Source organism: Puma concolor, chromosome C1 (genome assembly GCF_028749965.1).
Source record: "Puma concolor isolate L17-30 chromosome C1, mPumCon1.1.hap2, whole genome shotgun sequence".
NCBI lineage: Eukaryota > Metazoa > Chordata > Mammalia > Carnivora > Felidae > Puma > Puma concolor.
In genome coordinates, this window is record NC_141674.1 from 78,162,595 (window position 1) to 78,183,587 (window position 20,993).

General features: G+C 41.4%; 1 protein-coding gene across 3 annotated transcripts in view; it reads right to left on the minus strand.

Moving 5' to 3' along the window:
* The window catches only part of TGFBR3 (transforming growth factor beta receptor 3), a 208,627-nt gene that overhangs the window by 166,064 nt on the left and 21,570 nt on the right, over positions 1 to 20,993 (minus strand). For all 3 annotated transcript variants that reach the window (XM_025912786.2, XM_086717529.1, XM_086717530.1), the window contains one exon: positions 16,389 to 16,571. In XM_025912786.2, the coding sequence (XP_025768571.2) occupies positions 16,389 to 16,476 (88 nt within the window). In that variant the 5' untranslated portion in view covers positions 16,477 to 16,571. The remainder of the gene's footprint in view (positions 1 to 16,388; positions 16,572 to 20,993) is intronic.

The following is a 20,993-nucleotide window of genomic DNA, read 5'->3' on the forward strand; positions in this document are numbered from 1 at the left end:
TCTTAAGTACACACTGAACGCTGAGTTCTGACAACTTACAGCAAAGCTAGCCAGATCAATAACTCACTTCATCAGTGGCTTTAATTATCAATGACTAAGCTCACTCTCCAAATGGCCAGAGGAAGAATTAGTTTTCATCATTATTAATGGAGAGTAGTTTGAAGAAGATAGAATTACAGCTCTAAAGAGAGGTTCTCATACCTAATTCTAATGAAACAGACATGCATGAGGGACACTGTTCATATTTGGACACACTACAGTCTTCAAAATAAACTACTGAAAACCACAAAAAGCAGTGCTGAAAGAAATTAAAGAAAATGTACACAAATGGAGAGGTGTACCATGTTCATGGACAGCAAAACTACTACATGACACATTACAGATGCTGTGTACTTTTCACTCTATCAATGGCAATCCTAACCCCTTTCTCTTCCACTCAAATGGACTTAAAATATAAATAATCATGGTTATTTTAGAGTAACTTTTTTTTGTATCTTTTTAAATAAAATCACTCTTTAAGAAATCAATTTAACTATTAGTTGTAACATTATCCATAATGTCTTACAACTTATGTGGAATATACTAGTAAGTCTTGACTTTGAGGCACAAAATTACTTTCTAAAATCAAAGTGTAATCAGACCAAAAACAAAAAAACAAAAACCATAGTCATTTATTGGTTCAAAGGCTCTATTACCAATTTAAAAAATATCTTTCATGTTATCTCACAGCTCTGAGATCTGCATTCCAACCAACTCCATCAAGTTGCCTGGGGAACTATGTGCAAAAAGGGTTAAAAGTTCGAAGTCCCTACTCCAGATCTGCTGGTTGAGGAGGAGGCAGGTTGCCCAAGGTCTCAGCATAGCCAGCCTCACACAGAGTAAACAGAGGCCACTGTGCACTAAGAAATAAATTCTTCAACCAGCACACACTCTCCTGAGGTTTTCTTGTAAGATTTTTCCAGCAGATTCCAAGTTGAGTAATAAACAGAAAATAACAGATTTTGTTGGGCCTTCCTTGAGTTCAGGAAGATCTGACAATATGAAACAGCCCAGCACAGGCCTCTGAAATTTTTCATTAGAATTCTTTTCTCCTGAATCATGATAATAAAGTACGATTTGGCCTGAGATTTGTACGTAACCACTGACTCACAGGCTGTTCAAGCCCAGAAGGATGGGGAAAAAACACTGAGGTCTGTCGGTAGGAGGCAGGGCCAGGCCCAGGGACTGGCAGATTTCTGGATGGGTGTTTTCAAACAGTGCTATATACTGCTTAGAAAATAGCTTCCTCATATAACATTCTATTGGCTCTGAGATAAACGCAAAATACTCTTCTCTATTTTCATCTTCAACTGACTGGAGTGCTCTCAGAGTCACCAGCACTGGCACCTGGCCCAAAAAGCCTCAAATCTCTCTCATCTTAAGGGGCAGGGACTTCCATTATCCTTCTAATTCATCTGGCTGAGCTAATTCTAGGTATTATTATTTTATAAGACATGTCAAATGTAGCAAAATACAAAATATAAAATGCAAGCCTGTTTTCCCCCTTCGTATATACAATTTACCTTGAACTTAAATTGGCACGCACTTGATTGCAAATTGAAATTTTTGAACACCATTTTCCAAATGCAGTAGCAGTTTGCTGTCCTGGGCCAGCCAAACAGGAGAAATGAGGAATCTGATTTGTTTTATTTTAAGGAGGGTGGGGGAGATACTTAAGGCCTGATCCTGGTGCCTTTGAATGGTTAACACTAAAACCTGAATTATTTCATAACAAACCAGAGCTCCCTTTCCTTTCTCTAAGAAGAGGCCCTTGGGAAGTATTTATTTAGTTAATGAATGTTAAATAATTGCATTTCTCTCACAAAACAAAAAACAAACAAAACCTCTAGAAGATGCTCTTTGAGTTCCCTAGCTCAGCAAGGTCCATCTGAGCTGCATCAGACTAGACCCTGGAGCAGTAAACTGGGAATTTAGGAAACAATGTGACCACAAGCACTTCTCCAAAAAGAAAAACAACTCCCCTCTTGGCCTAATTCCAAAAGGCAATTGAGCTGGGTAAGGTCCAGGTTAATCTCTGAACAGTCTTTCTGCCAACTTTCTCCTACAGGCATTAGGTTTTTCAGCATGGGCTTTGCAAATAATCTAAACCAATTAATTAGTGCTTTTGAATTCACCTCGTACCATTAACGAACCGTTGCCAGATAGCCTTTGATAGCGTATTTCCAGAGCTAATTAAACATGGCAAAACAGAGAACACAGACTTGCTGGGCATTTGAGAGGGCCAGTCTGAGACCTGGCTGGTGACAGTGAAGCCATCCTTGGAGACAATCCTGGGGTGACAAAGGTGGTGAGGGGGGTCTGCTGGGGTCAGGCCCTCAGGGTCTTTTACAATATGACAGACACTGCTCTCAAAGTATACATTAACCGGCTATTGAAGTTCAGATAATTTCTTTCATAGTAAAGGCTTTTTTTTCTTCTAATGAGTGAAAATTCTTAATTTGATACTTAAAAGTTTGGAACTGCTTCTAGTCCACACCTCCACCCCCTAGACTTATTTTCAAATTTAAAAAAAGTGTGCAGGGGTGCCTGGGTGGCTCAGTCAGTTAAGTGTCCAACTTTGCCTCAGGTCATGATGTCATAGTTCATGAGTTCAAGCCCTGTGTCAGGCTCTGTGCTGTCAATATTTCGGATCCTCTGTCCCTCTTCTCTCTGCCCCTTCCCTGTTCTCTCTTAAAAATAAATATTTAAGGGGCGCCTGGGTGGCTCAGTCGGTTAAGGGGCCGACTTCGGCTCAGGTCATGATCTCGCGGTCCGTGGGTTCGGGCCCCGCGTCGGGCTCTGTGCTGACAGCTCGGAGCCTGGAGCCTGTTTCGGATCCTGTGTCTCCCTCTCTCTGACCCTCCCCCATTCATGCTCTGTCTCTGTCTAAAAAATAAATAAATATTAAAAAATAATAATAAATAAATAAATATTTAAAAAAATAAATAAATCTCATTCCCAAATTTCCTCCTTTCAATCACAGAGTCCTGCATAATCCAAGATTTCTAACTCCCATAACCTCTGTCATGTGGAAATCTTTCCACTTTTTTTCACTATCTAGTGCCACACAGAATTCCAGACTGCTCCACATGCATGGCCGGCAAAATAAACACATTTTGGGGAGGCCCAGAAAAAAGCTAGCAGGGAGCAAGAAGTAAAAATGTTGTTGCATTCCTCTGGATTCTTCTGGTCCAATTTCAAAATCAGAATGACCACCACCTGGGGCCTGAGGCAAGCTCCAGGGCTGCATTAGGTTGCTCATTGCTCTCCTCCACCAGAGATGGTGATGAGGTCCGGGAATCAGAAAACCTTATAAACCATGGACAAATAAATAAAAGTTATTTTAAAAGACAGCTTTTCAGGCACAGAGGTTAAAGCTTCTCTGAGTCTTATCCCAATGTTTAATAAATATAGTGTCAGCTCCTTAACTCTTGAAGATATTGGAGAATCTACTGCTAACACAATAGCTGCCCAACATAAATTCCAGGATTCTGGCCAAAGTTGTTCTTGATAATAAGATAATCACTGATGACCCTTTAGCCTGTGCTATAGCCAACAGCACTTGCTGAACCTAGATTAACACTTCTGGGGAAGGTGAAATTCAGCTACATAAAAGCACTGGACGAGGGTGCTTGGCTGGCTGAGTTGGTAGAGCATGCAATTCTTGATCTTGGGATAGGAGTTCAATCCCCACATTGAAGGTAGAGTGTACTTAAAAAAAAAAAAATCACTGGGGTGCCAGGGTGGCTCAGGTGGTTAAGCATCCAACTTCAGTTCAGGTCATGATCTCCTGGCTCGTGAATTTGAGCCCTTTGTCGAGCTCTGTGCTGACAGCTCAGAGCCTGGAGCCTGCTCTGGATTCTGTGTTCCCTCACTCTCTGCCCCTCCCCTGCTTGTGCTCTCTCTCTCAAAGATAAATAAACATTAAAAAAAATTTTTTTTAAAAATCACTGGACAAGCAAGCCACTTGGCTTAAAAGAGTGACTCCTTCAATGGGATTTTCTTTGATTCAAATTTTATTTTGACTGGTTTGGATCTTGGGGACCACGGCTCTGAGGTACACTCCAGACAATGGGAATTGCCTTGTTTCTAATAATCATGATACTCTCCCTAGTGTGCTGTACTCTCTCAAAAGCTTTAAGTGAATTCACAGCTACTAGCCACCAAGCAAATGATCTCCCTATGAGCAGAAAGTCAGAAAAGAAATGAAGAGCATGACCAACTTAAACAATATGAACCTGGAGTTCTGACCTGTGCATGAATACCACAAAGAAGATAAGCAGAGTGAGAGCTCCACAGTGGTAGCTGGGAGTGATGCTAACACCTTCAAGTTTGATCATATTTCTCAGGCTGAGAGTGTGATCATAGGAAGAGGAGGGGATTGTTAAAAACAAGGGGTGCCTGGGTGACTCAGCTGGTTAAGCATCTGACTGTTGATTTCAGCTCAGGTCATGATCTCACAGTTTGTGGGGTCGAGCCCTGCACAGGGTTCCACGCTGCCAGCGTGGAGCCTGCTTAGGATTCTCTCTCTTTTCCCCTCTCTCTCTGCCTCTCTCTCTCTCAAAATAAATAAATAAATAATAGGTACAAACAAGAAAACAGGCTGAAAATGGAGTCATTGATGCTAAGCCCCACATCACCAAACTAACTGAATCATAGTTCTGGCTCTCCCAGAAACAGAATCTTTAGCCAGTTACTCAGGAATTACCTGGTCAGCACTAGTGAGGTAATATGCCTGGCAGACACCTGCCATCCCCTAAAGAACAGTGACCTTATTACAAGCAGTACACTTATTACTGCTACAAGGTCCTTATTCACTCCCTCCTATCATTTTGTACAGCTCCGTGGAGCTCCCTTCTGTCTGCTAAATGGGATGCTGCCTGATTCATAAGTCAGTGAAAAAAACCAATTAAATCTTTAAAATTAAGTGGTAAATAAATACAGTGTCAAGATGTTTAATAAATATCAACTTAGAAAATTTAGGGAAATTTTTTTCCCTTCTGAAAAATGTTAACTTTTTAAAGTTCTAGTTTGAAAACTGGTAATAGGAATAAGTAGGATGGGCATCTGAGGGGCTTAGTTAAGTGTCCAACTCTTGGTATCAGCTCAGGTCATGATGTCACAGTTCATGAGTTCAAGCCCCAAGTTGGGATCTGCACTAAAAACGACAAGCCTGCTTGGGATTCTCTCTCTGCCCCTCCCCTGATCACACACGCATGAACTCTTTCTCTCTCTCTCTCAAAATATATAAACTTTAAAAAAAAAAAAAAAAAAAAGGAATTAAGTAGGAATTAGTGAGGAAGCCAGAGTTTAACGTTTATTTTTTTATTTTTGGGACAGAGAGAGACAGAGCATGAACGGGGGAGGGGCAGAGAGAGAGGGAGACACAGAATCAGAAACAGGCTCCAGGCTCTGAGCCATCAGCCCAGAGCCAGACGCGGGGCTCGAACTCACGGACCGCGAGATCGTGACCTGGCTGAAGTCGGACGCTTAACCGACTGCGCCACCCAGGCGCCCCAGGAAGCCAGAGTTTAAAACAGCTAGAGCAGAAATGAGGTGTGCCCAACTTAACACTAATTTTTTTAGCATCGTTTTTAACCTACCTCAACTCCCCCTTTTATCCAGTCAGCTGGTACCATCCTTCATTACCTAGTCTCCTCAGTTTAGTTGCCTGTGACAATGTTCCCAGGCTCCGTGAATCAACAAAGTCTCCTGCCTTGGTCTAAGTCACAAGGCAAAAAATAGGAAAAGGCAAAGGAGTTACATGAAAGGAAGAACTGAGGGAAAATTCCTTAATAACTATAATGATTATGTCAAGGTGTAGCCCCAGCTAATAAAGATGCACCTGGTTTCTACGGGTGCATCACACTTAACAGCTGAAGAGCTAAAGGTGTCTGAGGAGCTCACCCCCTCATACTAATTTCCTCTCCAGCACATAAATCCCTTGGAGCTGAATGAGTTTACTGAAAGGTTTTAAAGGTAGCTGTTTCACAAGCAAGCTAACACCAAACTTCCATTTACGAGTTAGAATTTTCTAGAAAGTGTTTAGAGGTTCTGTGTTACAATTAGTCCACTCAGAAAATAGATGACCTATGCATTCAAATGTGGTCCACAGACCAGCAGCATCAACATCATATGGACCTGTTAAAAACGTATAGTCTGTGACCCATCAAGAACTACTAAAGCAGGGGCACCTGGGTGGCTCGGTCGGTTAAGCGTCTGACTTCGGCTCAGATCATGATGTCACGGTTCATGGGTTCGAGCCCTGCATCGGGTTCTGTGCTGACAGCTTGCTCAGAGCCTGGAGCCTGCTTTGGATTCTGTGTCTCCTTCTCTCTCTGCCCCTCCCCCACTCACACTCTGTCTCTATCAACAATAAATAAATGTTAAAAAAATTTTTTTTAATTAAAAAAAAAAAGAACTACTAATGCAGAATCTGTATGTTAACAAGGACCTCAGAGGATTTGTATGCACATCAAAGTTTAGAAAGAACTGTTCTAATGTTGGTCTGTTTAGAATTTCCAATTCCAAAAGCAAGGTGGGTATACCCCACTCTCAGACAAAACCACTAAAAATATCCATATTATAAAACATATTTTAAAGTGATTATTTTCTTCACAGGAAAAAACCTGCTAAATCAACCTTAAGCTTAATACAGCTTAATCTATAAAAATGACTTTACACACATTCATTTACTATATAAAGACGGGCACAACTGTATTTCCCTCAAACACTAGTTTTGTTATGCGAAGCACTTTTGCAAAAAGTGGTAAGATCCTCAAAATCCATAATCCTGAAATTAAGACCACATGGGGAATGAAAAGAATGAGACGTGGCAATCAGGAGAGTCAGTAAATTGGGAAGAGAAGGTCCAGGCTTTTGAGACTGTGAATATTCAAGAACAGTCATTCACAATGCAAAGAGATTTTCTTTAGATGGTTTAAGATACAGCTTTTACTGTTATGCAGAAGTAATTATTTTTACTAATAGGTTACAGCATAGTATTCCACTGATATGAGATACAAGTCTTTATCCTTTTTTTCCCCCTAAAGAAACACATTAAAATCACAAAATCAGGGGCGCCTGGGTGGCTCAGTCAGTTAACGGTCCAACTCTTGATTTCAGCACAAGTCATGATCTCACGGTTTGTGAGTTTGAGCCCCACACTGGGCTCTGCGCTGACAGTGTTTAGGATTGTCCCTCTCCCTCTCTCTCTCTGCCCCTCCCTCCCTCATGCTTCCTCTCTCTCTCTCAAAATAAATGAACTTTGAAAAAAGTAAAACTAAAAATCACAAAATCATTCTTAATTTCATAAGCATATCACTCCCAAGGGTCTTTCTTCTCTTCTAAAATCTGATCCTGGCCCCCATCAAACTCTTGCTCAAATATCCCAATAGCCATCAATCAGTAATCCCCAAATGTACCTTCACCCAACAGTTTATTCTCAACACAGTAGCCACAGGATCCTGTTAAAACATCCTTCAGATCGTATCATTCTGCTGCTCAAATGCTGTGGTTCTGTCTCACTCAGAGTAAAAACTTTACAATGGGAGCGCCTGGTTGGCTCAGTCAGTTAACCATCCAACTCTTGGCTTCGGCTCAGGTCATGATCTCAGGGTCATGAGATCGAGCCCCTCGTCAGGCTCTGTGCTGACAGCCAGGAGCCTGTTTGGAAATCTCTCTCCCTCTCTCCCTGCCACACGCCTGTGCTCACACTCTCTCTCTCAAAATTAAAAAAAAAAAAAAGACTTTACAAGGACAACAAGGGTGCATACGCAGCCCTGCACCTGCCCCCAGTGAACTCTTGGATTCTCCATTCTAGCAGCTGCCTGGCCTGCTTACTCCTCTGCTTGAGCACATCAGGCAAACTGCCACATCAGTACCTTTGCACTTGCTTTCCCTTCTACCTAGAAGGCTCCTTCCCCCGAGATAGCCACTTAGCTTACCTTCTGCAAAAATTTTATTCAAATCCTCTTTCCAGTGAGGTGCTCCCTATCTATCTTACTTTATTTTTTTAAGTTTATTTTCTTAACAATAGCTACATCCAATGTGGGACTCAAACTCACGACCCCCAAGATCAAGAGTCACATGCTCTTCTGACTGAGCCAGCCATGTGCCCCTATCCACCTTACTTTAAACTGTAGTCCCTTACTAACAATCCCTAGCCCCTTTGCTTTTTCTCCACTGAACCTGCTAACCTATGCATAATTCTTTTGTTCCTGGTCAGTCTCTCCTCACTAGAATGTAAGCTTCAGAAGGACAACAACTGTTGTCTATTTTGTTCACTGCTATACCTCCCACACCTGGAATAGTGTCTAGAATGCTCAATAGATGCCTGTTGAATAAATCAGTTAACTCTTTAAGAAACAACCATGTTACGAGGTAGAAAAAACTCATTGTGGCACTACCCAACTTCTCCCCTTTCTGTGCCTCAGAAGCTAGCAAAGTACATGAGGCTTGGTTAGGCAGGTCAACTTTACTGACCAGACTACACGCCCTTATCCAAACACAGCAGTTATTTAAAAGATGAATGAAAAGGTGAAATGAGGGGTGCCAGGCTGGTTCAGTCAGTGGAGCGTCTGACTCTTGATCTCACAGTCATGGGTTTGAGAGCCCTATGTCTGAGGTAGAGATACGTTTAAAAATAAATTAAAATTTAAATTAAAAAAAAAAAAAGGTGAAACGATCAATGGTGCTCTCCTCTCATTCAAAAGAAAGGGGCAGGTGGGAGCTATGCGGCATTGTGCTTCACCATGCGGCAACAAGAGCGCACACACGGATGCATCCCACTGGGAAAACCTGCACAGCAAAGTGCTACAGCAGCTCAGTGCGTCACCGATGGAAACAACAGTCCAGGTGCAACTCTGGAAGCTGGTGCTCTGCTCTCCCCAGAGGCCGGAGGCAGGGCTACCCTAGCATCCTCCTGGATGGGGCAGAAGAGCAGGAAGGGAGCTGTTCCTCCTGACAGTTCTAGTCTATCATCTAGACTAGGACTAACTCATCCAAGCATATGAGGACAAAGGAAAGCAATGCAAAGAACTTAAAGCAGTTACACTGGAACTCCTTCCTTCTACCATAACTACAACTTCTCACTATAAAGTTCCCTTCACTGCCAACACAGAGAATAACTTAAAAAGAAAAATCAATTTTCCTTCGAAGGCATTAAGATTTTCCATACTCCACTCTAGGTTTTTTGGGTTTTGGGTTTGTTTCTTTCTTTTTTTTTTTTTTTTTTTTTTGGTAAGATTGCTATGAGTTGGCAGTATAGGGTAGGAGAATAGCTGGCCCTCAGTCCCCAGAGCACCTGCTGCCTGGTCCCTGGAAGGAACATTCTGAGAACAAGTGCATTTTTTAAGCCCTCTAGAATTCTGCCTGATTTACAGTGTCCTCTCGGAGAACAAAAATGTGACTATACCGGACTTCAGAATAAATCTTTTTTTTTTTTTTTTTTTTTTTTAGGCCACTCTGGCAGAGAATGGTTTAAAAAAAAAAAAGAAAAGCGTAAGTCAGCAAGCAGCAGCTCACAGGGATGCCGTGCAGTCCGGGCCAATCTTCCAGGAGGGCCAAGCCCCTCAGTACCTCAATGCCCATGTGCAGGGCCATCTTAAATGAAGGCCTCATGTTGGAATCCTTCCCGGAACACTCCCTGATCCTACAATGCTTCCAAAACCAGCACTCAGAGCTCAGAGCTCTAGCAATGATTCAAGGTAGCCCCAGAGCATGAAAGATTAGTTATCAAAGCAAACAAGCTGAGAAAGCCTCATTTCCTACATCCACTGTGTGTGAAAGTGTAGGCTCTGAGCAATCAAACAGCTGTATGGGTACATACAGATAGCTCTGTGCTGGTGGAAATGTTGATCAGTGTTTATAAAACAGACCACTGCCAGTGACCTAAAATAACCCCAATAAATCAAGAATCCATAAAGCTGCGTAGCAGTTATACAGTTTAAGGTAAGGATGCAAAGGAGGGAGAAACCTGGGTTCTATTCACTTGTCTGACATCAAGCCTATGTACAATCTTACTCGTGTTCCTGGTGAACATTTTTCTTAGTCTATGCATAGCTAGTTACCCAACTATCGGCTGGTAAGCCATCTTCGCAAATGAAAAAAAAAAAGTTTTATTGCACATCATGTCATATTCCTCCCTGCCCACCCTCCCCAACACACACACACTAGTAGATTCAGGGTAAGGGGATCTTTGGGAAACAAATCCATCGTTTACTTGACTACTGCTAAGTGTTGCAGCTTCGTGTGTGTGCGTGCACATGCATGTTCGTTTACCATTTCTGTGCAAAAACATGGAGCAGGGGGGACCTCATCATGCTTGGGTGGGCATGGTACCCCCAAAAAGAACACAACATAAAACACAGGTCACTCTCTCCATTCTGGGTCTTTTAATTACAGTTCTTTACTCTTTAAGATAAATAGAAAGTTCATACCATGGTGAAAGCTGGCATCACAATTGACATCTTTTTCCCTAGATACCCAAAAGAGGAATTAAACTCAAAAGTGGTTATAATAACAACCCGAAAATAAGAATAATCACAGACCAAATCAACTAGCTGGATCCAGAGACGTAGTACCAGCAAGAGAAGGCCTTGCCAGGTTTGCTTTGGATCTTTAAGTCTATCCCTCCTCTGCCCTCTATATGCTCTGGTGGCCACCCCCACTGGCACTCCCCCCATCGTCCTGCCATTATGAGCTGCAGCCTCTGATCACACAGGTGGCAGAGAGGAGAAAACTGTGGAAGAGCCACCTCTGCAGTCCTTGGGCATTCATCTCAAGTCCAGGAGAAAGCATGGCTGCTCCTCCTGGACAGCATAATGGAAAGAGCATGAACTCTGGAGTTGATGCCTCTCTGCCAGCTACTACTGGTATGACTGCATAAAAATGACCACTTTAACTTTTATTAAAATTGATTTGTGTCTTGGGGCACCTGGGTGCCTCAGCTGGTTAAACCTCTGACCTTGGCTCAGGTCATGATGTTGCGGTTCGCAGGTTTGAGCCCCACGTCAGGCTCCGTGTTGACAGCTCTGAGCCTGGACTCTGCTTTGGATTCTGTGTCTCCCTCACTCTCTGCCCCTCACCCACTCATGCTCTGTCTCTCTTGCTCTCAAAAATGAATAAACTTAAAAAAATTTTTTAACTGATTTGTCTCTCATTATATATTACATTTTTCTTCTGTAAGGATCAGATGAACAACAGGTGTAGAGCGCCAGAGTGCCCAGCTAGCACCGTTTCAAGAGGTGCTAAGGGGCGTACTGCCACATAAAGACCAGAAGACTTGTTGGGTGCAGCTTGTCTGCAGAAGAGTGTTGTGTTCTGGTCTGACCAAGAATCAAACCATCTTTTAAATTACTTTCTCTGAGTCCCATAATCCCTATTCTGGAAATAAAGAAAACAATACCTGCCTACCCCAGGGACTACGGGAATCAAATGAAATAGTATGTAGAAGAGCATTTGAAAACTATAAATATAAAATGACATTACCAATAGTTTAGCCTCCCCACAAGGCTGCCAGCTGGTCCCATTCCAAACTAAGTATTAACCAGTTAATCGCTCTGTTTGCTGTCCCATGGACACAAAGAGTTCAGAGCTTTCTTAGCAGGAAAATAGCTCCAGGTGTGCCTCGGTGGCTCAGTCAGTTAAGAGTCCAACTCTTAGTTTCAGCTCAGGCCATGATCTCACAGTTTGTGAGTTTGAGCCTGCCATCGGGCAGAGCCCGATGAGGAGCCTGCTTAGGATTCTCTCTCCTCCTCTCTGTCCCTCCCTTGCTTGCACTCAATCACTCTGTCTCAAAAAAAAAAAAAAAAAAAAAAAGTAGTAGCAGGAAAATAGCTCCAAATAAAAGCATCTCTATTGTCCTGTGGACTATACCCGGAGCTCCAGTTACACTCAGTAGAGATGCAAAGAAATGTTTGCTCACTAGAAATGTGTGAGCGGATCATGGACAAGCCTCCAAAAAGATGCATCTAGGCACAGAATGGCAACAATGGAAAGAGGGAAACAGCCGTCCCACCAACATGCTGCTGGCACTGAGGCGAGGAGGGTGTCTACAGAGCTCACCGCAGCAGTGCCCTAGGACCTGGCACGAGGGGCCAGGGGACTGCAGGCAAGTCCATGCCTTCCAACCAAACTGATTTCCTTGAATTCCGTGTGCCTCTTTTTCTCATTATTAAGGCTCCTGGAAACAAAGCCCTATCTAACTCTAGCAAGCCTCGGAGAAATTAATTATTTTCAAAAGATATGTAGTCGAACAATTCTTAAACTGAAAACTTAGCCTTAAGCCCACAGGAGCAAGCATTTATGTTTTTAACTTTCCACTTTTCTTAGAGAGACTGCAGAATCTAAGACAAGGTGCCAAAAACCTAAGATAATTTCTAACCAGGAAGCTTAATGGTCCTCACACAGCTCTTGTTCACCAAGAGCAAGGCCCTCCCTACCCACAGTGCTGTAAGATGACCCAGGAAAAAGAGAGGGGAGGAAAAATATGAGTTTTGTCAAAGCAATCTCTAACCCTAGGATGCGGCTTGCTGGCCCTTCCTTGCCTCCTTCACCCTCAAACACAGCAGAGAAGGAAAGGCTTTCACTAAAGGCCCAGGCTAATCTATGGAGCTAGAACAGGCCTAGTATCCTGACTTGAGTTCATTTTATGTGTTGTGCTGTTCTCTGCCCTCCCTGGTTAACTATCCCTCCCACTACCAAGAACCCTACAATAGACCTTCACAGTCATGTAAGTGAAATAAGAACGCAAATAAAGGTGACCCATTATTTGAGGGTCCTTCCATTCTGATGATTTAGATATCTACGGTGAAAGGAGTTTAATCTTGTCCCAGGATGACTCATTGGTGGCTCCTACACAGAGGTACCAGGGGAATATTGGATGGGCTGGATTCTAGAGCAAACTGCCCAAGTTCAGTTCAAGTCCCAGTTCGGTCACTTATTAGTTATGGGTCTTCATACAATTACTAACCAAATTGAGTCTCAGTTTCCTCATTTGTAAAATGCAAATTAGGATAATACTAACACCCACTTCATAGGGTTTCTTATAAAGACAAAAGAAATTAGCTAGCAGAAAGCAAGCCCTTGATAAATTATTGGCCTATATGCTAATCAGTTTTGTCTTTGAAGCTAATGAAACCATATTCTCAGCCTCACTTTCTGAAGCCACAGTTTGAATTCTAAGATTAAACAGTATATATCTCTGGCTACATGGGAATGGAAAAAGAGAGAATCCAAACCTCAAAATGAAAACCACAAGCCTCGCTCTGACATTTAAGGCCCTCCACAATCTACTCCCATCCCTCCTTCCAAACAGACCTCCTGCTATGTTCCCGTACCACTTCTCCAGGTCATCCACCCTTTAAAAACACATCGAGCTCTTATGTGCCATGTATCATGCTAGGCATGGTTCCCCCCATCTGGTCAACCCCGTGCCTTTGTCTTTTTAGATTCTGACTGGCCTTCAAAACAGAGTTCTAGATCGAGCACATCAGGGCACCTGGGTGACTCAGTTAAACGTCCAACTCTTTTTTTCTTTTTTAATGTTTATTTATTTATTTTGAGAGAGAGAAAGAGAAAGAATCCCAAGCAGGTTCCACCTTGTCAGCCCAGAACGTGACGCAGAGCTTGATCTCAGGAACTGTAAGATCCTGACCTGAACCAAAATCAAGAGTCGGATGCTTAACTGACTGAGCCACCCAGGAGTCCCTAAGCGTCCGACTCTTGATTTTGGCTCAGGTCATGATCTCATGGTCATGAGATCAAATTCTGGGTCAGGCTCCATGCTGGATATGGAGCCAGCTTTAAATTCTCTCTCTTGGGGCACCTCAGTGGCTCAGTCAGTTGAGTGTCTGACTTCAGCTCAGGTCACGATCCCGTGATTTCATAGTTCTGAGTTCCAGCCCTACTTTGGGCTCACTGCTGTCTGCACAGAGCCCGTTTCAGATCCTCTGTCCCCCTTTCTCTCTGCCCCTCCCCCACTTGTGCCCTCTCTCAAAAATAAAAAATAAAAAACATTTTTAAAAAAGATTTTCTCTGTCCCTCTCCTGCACGTTCACGCATGCACACACTCTCTCCCTTTCTCTCAAAAAACAAAAAACAAAAAAAAGATGGAGCACATCCGCTCATCCACAAAGCTCTCCCTAGCTGCTCCAATCTACCAGGGCTTCCCCTTCTGACCTCTCTGAGGTCTTTTGGCTTTTATTTGGTATTCACCATATACTGATTATTTTGTTATATGGTTTTATTTTATATACCTAACTAAAGTACAAATGATTCAAAGGAAGGGATGAATCTTAACATTCCTTTGTATGACCCTAAGTGACTAGTACTGTGCTTTGCACTTAGAAGGACTCAGTGAATATGTGATTTACTGGCTATCAGTATATACAAAACATTTCTTCCTTCTTACTCATTCGTTTAGGCAATAGTTTGTTCAAAAAGGCATCTCTAATGCTATTCACATAGTTGTGTTCAGTTTGTGAAAATATACTGAGCTACACATTTCATGTGTACATTTCTCTATGTAAACTGTATTTCAATAAAAATTTAGCATTAAAAAAAGGTATCTCTACCTCTACCATTAATCACTTGCTTCAGGTTGCTACAAAATTTGTAACTCTACTATACCTTCAATTTTACTGTAATTCTCAGCAAAATTTTGATTATGTATACAATTCAAAAAAATATTTTACCGATGGCCTGGAAGAAAAAGGAAGATCTTAACCAAAACAGATTCATTATCTGATACATCAAGGTTATAGTCATCAAACTCACCACTTTCCCATGAAGTATCTTCTTCAGTTATGTTTTTCAGTCTGTTCCAGGCATCAGTGAAAGCAGAAAATTCTGCCTCAAACCCACCAGGTATGATTATACATCTTGTCATCAAAACAACACTTTTTTTTTAAAGGCACATTTTCAATCAAGCCATCTCTCTCTCCCTCGCTCCCTCTCTCTCTCTCTCTCGCTACTACTTTTCAATTAAATTTTAATTAAGATCAATTTTGACATACAGGCTAAAAGACAAATAACTCTTCAATCATGAGGCAAGATGAAACTGCTGACAGAGAGTGGGCAGTTCAAATTCACACCATCACTTAAAAAACAAAACAAAAAAACTAGTGACTTTCTCCCAAGGTATTTGCAACAAGAGGGACAGTCTGCTGTCCAATCCCATAAAGCAAGTTCTACAAACTGACTTTCACTCAGCCTGTGCCTCCAAATGACTCCTGGTCTGAGTCTACTGGAGCCTTAACAGCTTCTTACTGGCTTCTTCAGTAGAGCACAGAGGATAAGAGCATAGAGGTAAAACCTGTCTCCTCCACTCCCCAGCAGCACGACGCTGTGCACATTATTTAATCACTCCATACCTCATTTCATCAACTGTAAAATGGGACAAAATAATCCTACCTACCTTAGAGTTGTGATTAAGAGAGCTCATGAAATAACATCCTTATTCACTGTTATATCCTGTAACTGTTTAGCCCTGTGCCTGGCTGTAGTGCACACTCAATAAATGGTTATTATTATGATCACTATCATCTCATCTGTAGGTGAATTCAATAGCCAAAACCAAGAGGCTAATCATTTTCCAAGTTAATGCATGCACTCTTGTGGAGACCAGCCACTTCACAGAACTGGTCCAACAAACTCTTTCATGTAGCTCATTATAGAACAGACACAAAGCAAATTACCACAAAATAGGGCAAATTAAGCTTCCAAATTTGTTAAGTAACCCTGACTGGGAACGCTAAGATGTTGGCGTGGGGGGATCTAATACTCTTACTGAAGCGACAATGTTCCCACCAAATCTTTTGTTTCTTCTTATCTCCAATCTCATACTCTGATGGCCTCCAGGAAGCACAGTTCTGTACTTTTCCTAAAGTTACACATAAAAATATCTGAATAGACAAAACTAATAACCTCCTAAGCATCTCTGCAGAGATGGAATGTCACCTCTGTCTACAAGATCTATTTATTTTATGATAAAGAACAAAAAGGCTTTCTTGAAATTTTCATTTAGGACAAGAAAAGAAATGTAATCTATGCATGTAACAAAATGAAGCAGGTTTAAACATTAGCATATTTGTTCTCTACCTATGTCACCACTGATGGTTAGTTAGGTATCTACATCACCAACATGAGAATGTCTAGCACCAGTCTAGTAAAATGTAACACAGGCAAACATATTATGTAATCTGTGGTCAAATATTTTATTTCCTCAAAGAACATAAATACGTTTTGCATAAGCATCACATTTCCTAAATTCTTCCAAACTGAAGAGGCTGAGGAAAAATATACCCAGAAGAATATAATGAGTCTGCAACCTATATTATACAACTCACCGGCAGTAGCTACACAGGAACTCAGCAAGGCAAACATGGCGATCACATAGTAAGAAGCCATTTTGATTTCTCCAGAAGCATGCCCCATTTGGTCACCCTCAGCCGAGACTTCTTCAGATTGTAGACAGCCTTTGCAAATCGGAAGTGGCCTTAAAAAATCCTTCTTTCCAATTTTCAAATTGCCTGTAAAAATAAACATATTTCAAGAAGAAAACTTAACGCAGAAACACCTTTTCAAAAACACACATTAAAGTGAAATGAACAATTTCTAAGAGTGCCCGGGTGGCTCAGTCGGTTGAGTGTCTGACTCTTGATTTCAGCTCAGGTAATGGTCTCACAGTTTGTGGGATTAAGCCCCGAGTCAATTGGGATTTTCTCTCCCTCTTTCCTCTCTCTCTCTCTGCCCCTCCTGGGCATGTGCATGCTCTCTCTTGTTCTCTTTCTCAAAATAAATAAATAAACATTAAAAAAAAAAAAAGCATCTGGGGCACCTGGGTGGCTCAGCTGGTTAAGCAACCGACTTCAGCTCAGGTCATGATCTCGCGGTTTGTGAGTTCCAGCCCCTCGCTGGGTTCTGCTGCTGACAGCTCAGAGTCTGGAGCCCATTTTGGATTCTGTGTCTCCCTCTCTCTCCGCCCCTCCCCCTGGCTCAGGTTCTGTCTCTCTTTCCTTCAAAAATAAACAAACATTAAAAAAATGTTTTTAAATAAATAAATAAATAATAATAATAATAAAAGAATTTCTAAAGGGTGTAAGATAAATTTATCTTAAAACATGCTTAGACAGCACTCCAGGAAGCTGAAGTGGGGGGTGCTAATTACCTAATAAAGATTTTTAAAGCAAATACTTTTTTATAAAGAAATACTTATTTTTGACTTTTTTTTTTTTTTTTTTTTTTTTTTTTTAAGTAATCTCTCCACCCAACATGGGGCTCAAACCTGCAACGCTGAGATCAAGAGTTGCACACTCCACTGACTGAGCCAGCCAGGTACCCCAGACACTTTAAACCTTTGGTTTTATATAATATTTTCAGGAATACAGAAGAAAATCAAGATGCATCTACAATAGAATATTACCAGTTACGCTGTGGCACTAAAGTAATCAATGACACTTGATATATGAATTTCCTAGTGTCAACAAGGAAATACAAAGAACTCTGATCAGAGACTCAATCTATTGTTATAATGACAGAGTCATTACAAGCATCAAATTAAGATACATTAATAATAAATCTTAAAAAAAAAAAAAAAAAAGAACCATCAAAAGGAGAAATTCTCACGTCAACTATCTGACAACATTTTAATAGGAGGAAAGTCTTCCCTGTCTCTCAATCCCATCTGAGACTCTCTCTCTGATTACTGGACCAGAGGATCCAGAGGTCCTTTCTAACCTTATGCTAACCAGAGCCTTGAATAACAAGTTTTATGGTGGTTTGTTTAACTTGAATATCCCTCCTATGGCCCTAAAGATTACCTCATTTAGAAGCACCAAATATATTCTCCAGCCCTATATCCTGGCACAACCCACAGAAGTTGTTCGATTCAACAAGCATTTATTGAGCACCTACTATGTTCCAGGTACTGTGTAAGGGCATGGCTAAAAGCACAAAGACCCTGCCTGATCTAGGTGCTGAGCAGATAAGATCATGGAGTTTTCAGGAACCAATTCGAATAGCTGGGGACTACAGCTTTGTTACCCTCACGCAGGAAATACTATCTACAGAACCAGCTTGCTAACTTCACATACAAAGCCAGTTTGGGTACTTGTAGATACAGTACAAAAATATAAAAAGATAACGGCAAAATGAGTTTCTAATTAAGTGATCTTAGTTCATGGAATCAAGTGTTCAAGAAAAGATATATAAAATGGCTCTTTTCAGTAGTAAACTAACTGCCTGTGAGAAGGAGGGAAAGAGGTCGATTGGGGACAGAGGTGGGAGAGCACAGGAGCCTTTTTACTGATTCTCATTTGAGTTTTGTACCATTGGGGTATTGCAGGTATTACCTATCCAGAAATAATAACAATCAGGTCCTAATATCAAAAAGAATTATTTATGTATGCCTTGAAACTAAACTGTTATATATGCAGGAGGTACGGTTGTTCAATTTTGATGTAATATTGTGATTACAAAGAGGCACCTGGGTGGCTCAGTCGGTTAAGCGTCCAACTCCTGATTTTGGCTCAGGTCATAATCTCAGGTTCTTAAGATGGAACCCCACATCGAGCTCTGGGCTGACAGTGCGAAGCCTGCTTGGGATTCTCTCTCTCTCTCTGCCTCTCTCTCTGCCCCTCCCCTTCTTGTGCTTTCTCTCTCAAAAATAAACGAATAAACGTAAAAAAAAAAAAAAAAAAAAAAGAGAGAGAGACAGTGATTAAAAGCCCAGTATGAATAGAACATGGATTATGGTAACCGTTAAAAGCCTGCCTAGGTATGAATTTACTCTGTCACCTACCAAATGGGTTATGTTGGGTAGATTATTCTGCATGCATAAACCTATCATATGGGCTATTGTGAGGATTGTGTGTGTGTGTGTGTGTGTAAAGCTTAGAACAGCGCAGAGCACATAATAAGCAATCAATAAATGCTACCTGTGCATTACTTTTGAGGGATTTTTATACCTCGATACAGTGGAGAAATTCGGCTGTGGTTATTAATATAATCCTTAGCTACTGTAAAAACCAGTTCAATCTTTCATTTACTGAAAAATGAACACTTTAACAGATACAAAAAGGAGAGAAGCTAAAGAACAGAATCACTAAAAGAACAAAATTGCCAGTCAAGTAGAGGCACAAGTCATTGTGACACAACGGTCTGTCTCAAAACTGACTAAATTAGGTAATTTTGGAAGCCGTGAAATTGACTTCAATCATCCCCTGAATCCAACACTGCTGTCACCATAATTCCACATTCACCTCAGATGAAAGGGAAGTCTCCTCCGTGAACTTAAAAAGTCAATGACAGCAAAGAATTTGTCCCTATTTTTTCCCTTCAAAAAATTAAATTTCCTGAATGGATTGATAAGGAAAACTCTCTCCAGAAGAATGTTATTTGAGCAAATGCTAAGGGCAATTTTTGCAAAGCAAAGCCTGTAAGGAGATCTGAGGAGAAGATGGCTTCCCAGAGGGTTTTTATGGAGCACATAAACTATAACCAGCACAAGGCTTGTGGGAATATTTAATGAGCATGTGTCACCCCCTACCCACAGCTGCAGAGGGTCTGTGGGACTGTGAGAATTAATCCAGGGGCTTAAACCAGGTCTGAATGAACCTGGGGAAAAGAAAGGCAAAACGTTCTATTAAAAATATAGACTGCAAATTGCTGACAAGAATATTGGGCAATTATTAAAATGCAGCAATTACAGATATAACAGAGCCAAGCTAAACAGTTTGATGCCCAAAGGCAAACCACAGCAAGTTTACACCGGATCTTAAAACATCTCCGAGGAAGTCCAGGACAAGTTGAAACTGCACACTGCTGCTTCTAACAAAGAGGGAGCTTTTCTTCTTGTAGCTTAAAAGTCCCTTCGTAATGTAACTTGTTCAAAAAGAAAATAAACTGCAAAGAGTTTTTGTCTAATCTTCTCAAAGTGGTGACAGGATCCTAAGGCAGAAGAGAATAAAAAGGGAAGCGTGTCATTCCCGTTCTGTGAAACTCCAATTTTGGCCAAGACTTGCACATATCAGCATCTAGTTTAGGGATCAGTTCCCCAACTAGAACAATGCTGCATGACTGAGGCTTCTAAAAAATTGTAGATCTGAGGGGTGCCTGAATGGCTCGGTCGGTTGAGCATCCAACTTGGGCTCAGGTCACGATCTCGTGGTCCGTGAGTTCAAGCCCCACATCCAGCTCTGTATTGACAGCTCAGAGCCTGGAGCCTGCTTCAGATTCTGTCTCTCTCTCTCTCTCTCTCTCTGCCCCTCCCCTGCTCATGCTCTTGCACACGCGCTTTCTCTCTCAAAAACAAATAAACATTAAAAAAAATTTTTTTTAAGTTGTAGATCTGAAATAAAACTGAGGAAATAAAAACTCCTCTTTTTTCTGTAAGATTCTATCACACTCAATTTGTAAAGACCAGACTCACCACCCTGGTTTTCTAAACTCACTGAATCTCTTTGGACTTCATGAACTAAATGCTTCTTTTAGAAATATAAATAAGGTACTCTGCGATCTTGAAAGAACAATGTGGGGTCCACTCATTTTGTTCACATGTCAAAGTAATGTGTTCCATTCAAAGGGTACCAGAACTTTTAGTACCTACAAATGAGCAGGAAAAAATTCTGAGTGAGAGTTTAATGGATTTAAAACACACACACACACACACACACACACACACACACACACACACACACGAATGTGTTACTAATTTTTTTTTTTAAATAGGCTTCATGACCAGCTCAGAGCCCAACATGGGGTCTGAACTCATAACCCTGAGATCAAAACCTGAGCTGAGATCAAAAGTAGGATACTTAACCAACTGAGCCACCCAGGCACCCCTAATTCTTCTAATTTCAGAGTTCCTCTTTTTCTGAGGCCATTAAACAGAGCATGCTGCCCCACACTGTCTGATGACCAAATAGCTCTGGCTATATCCACAAGATTATTCA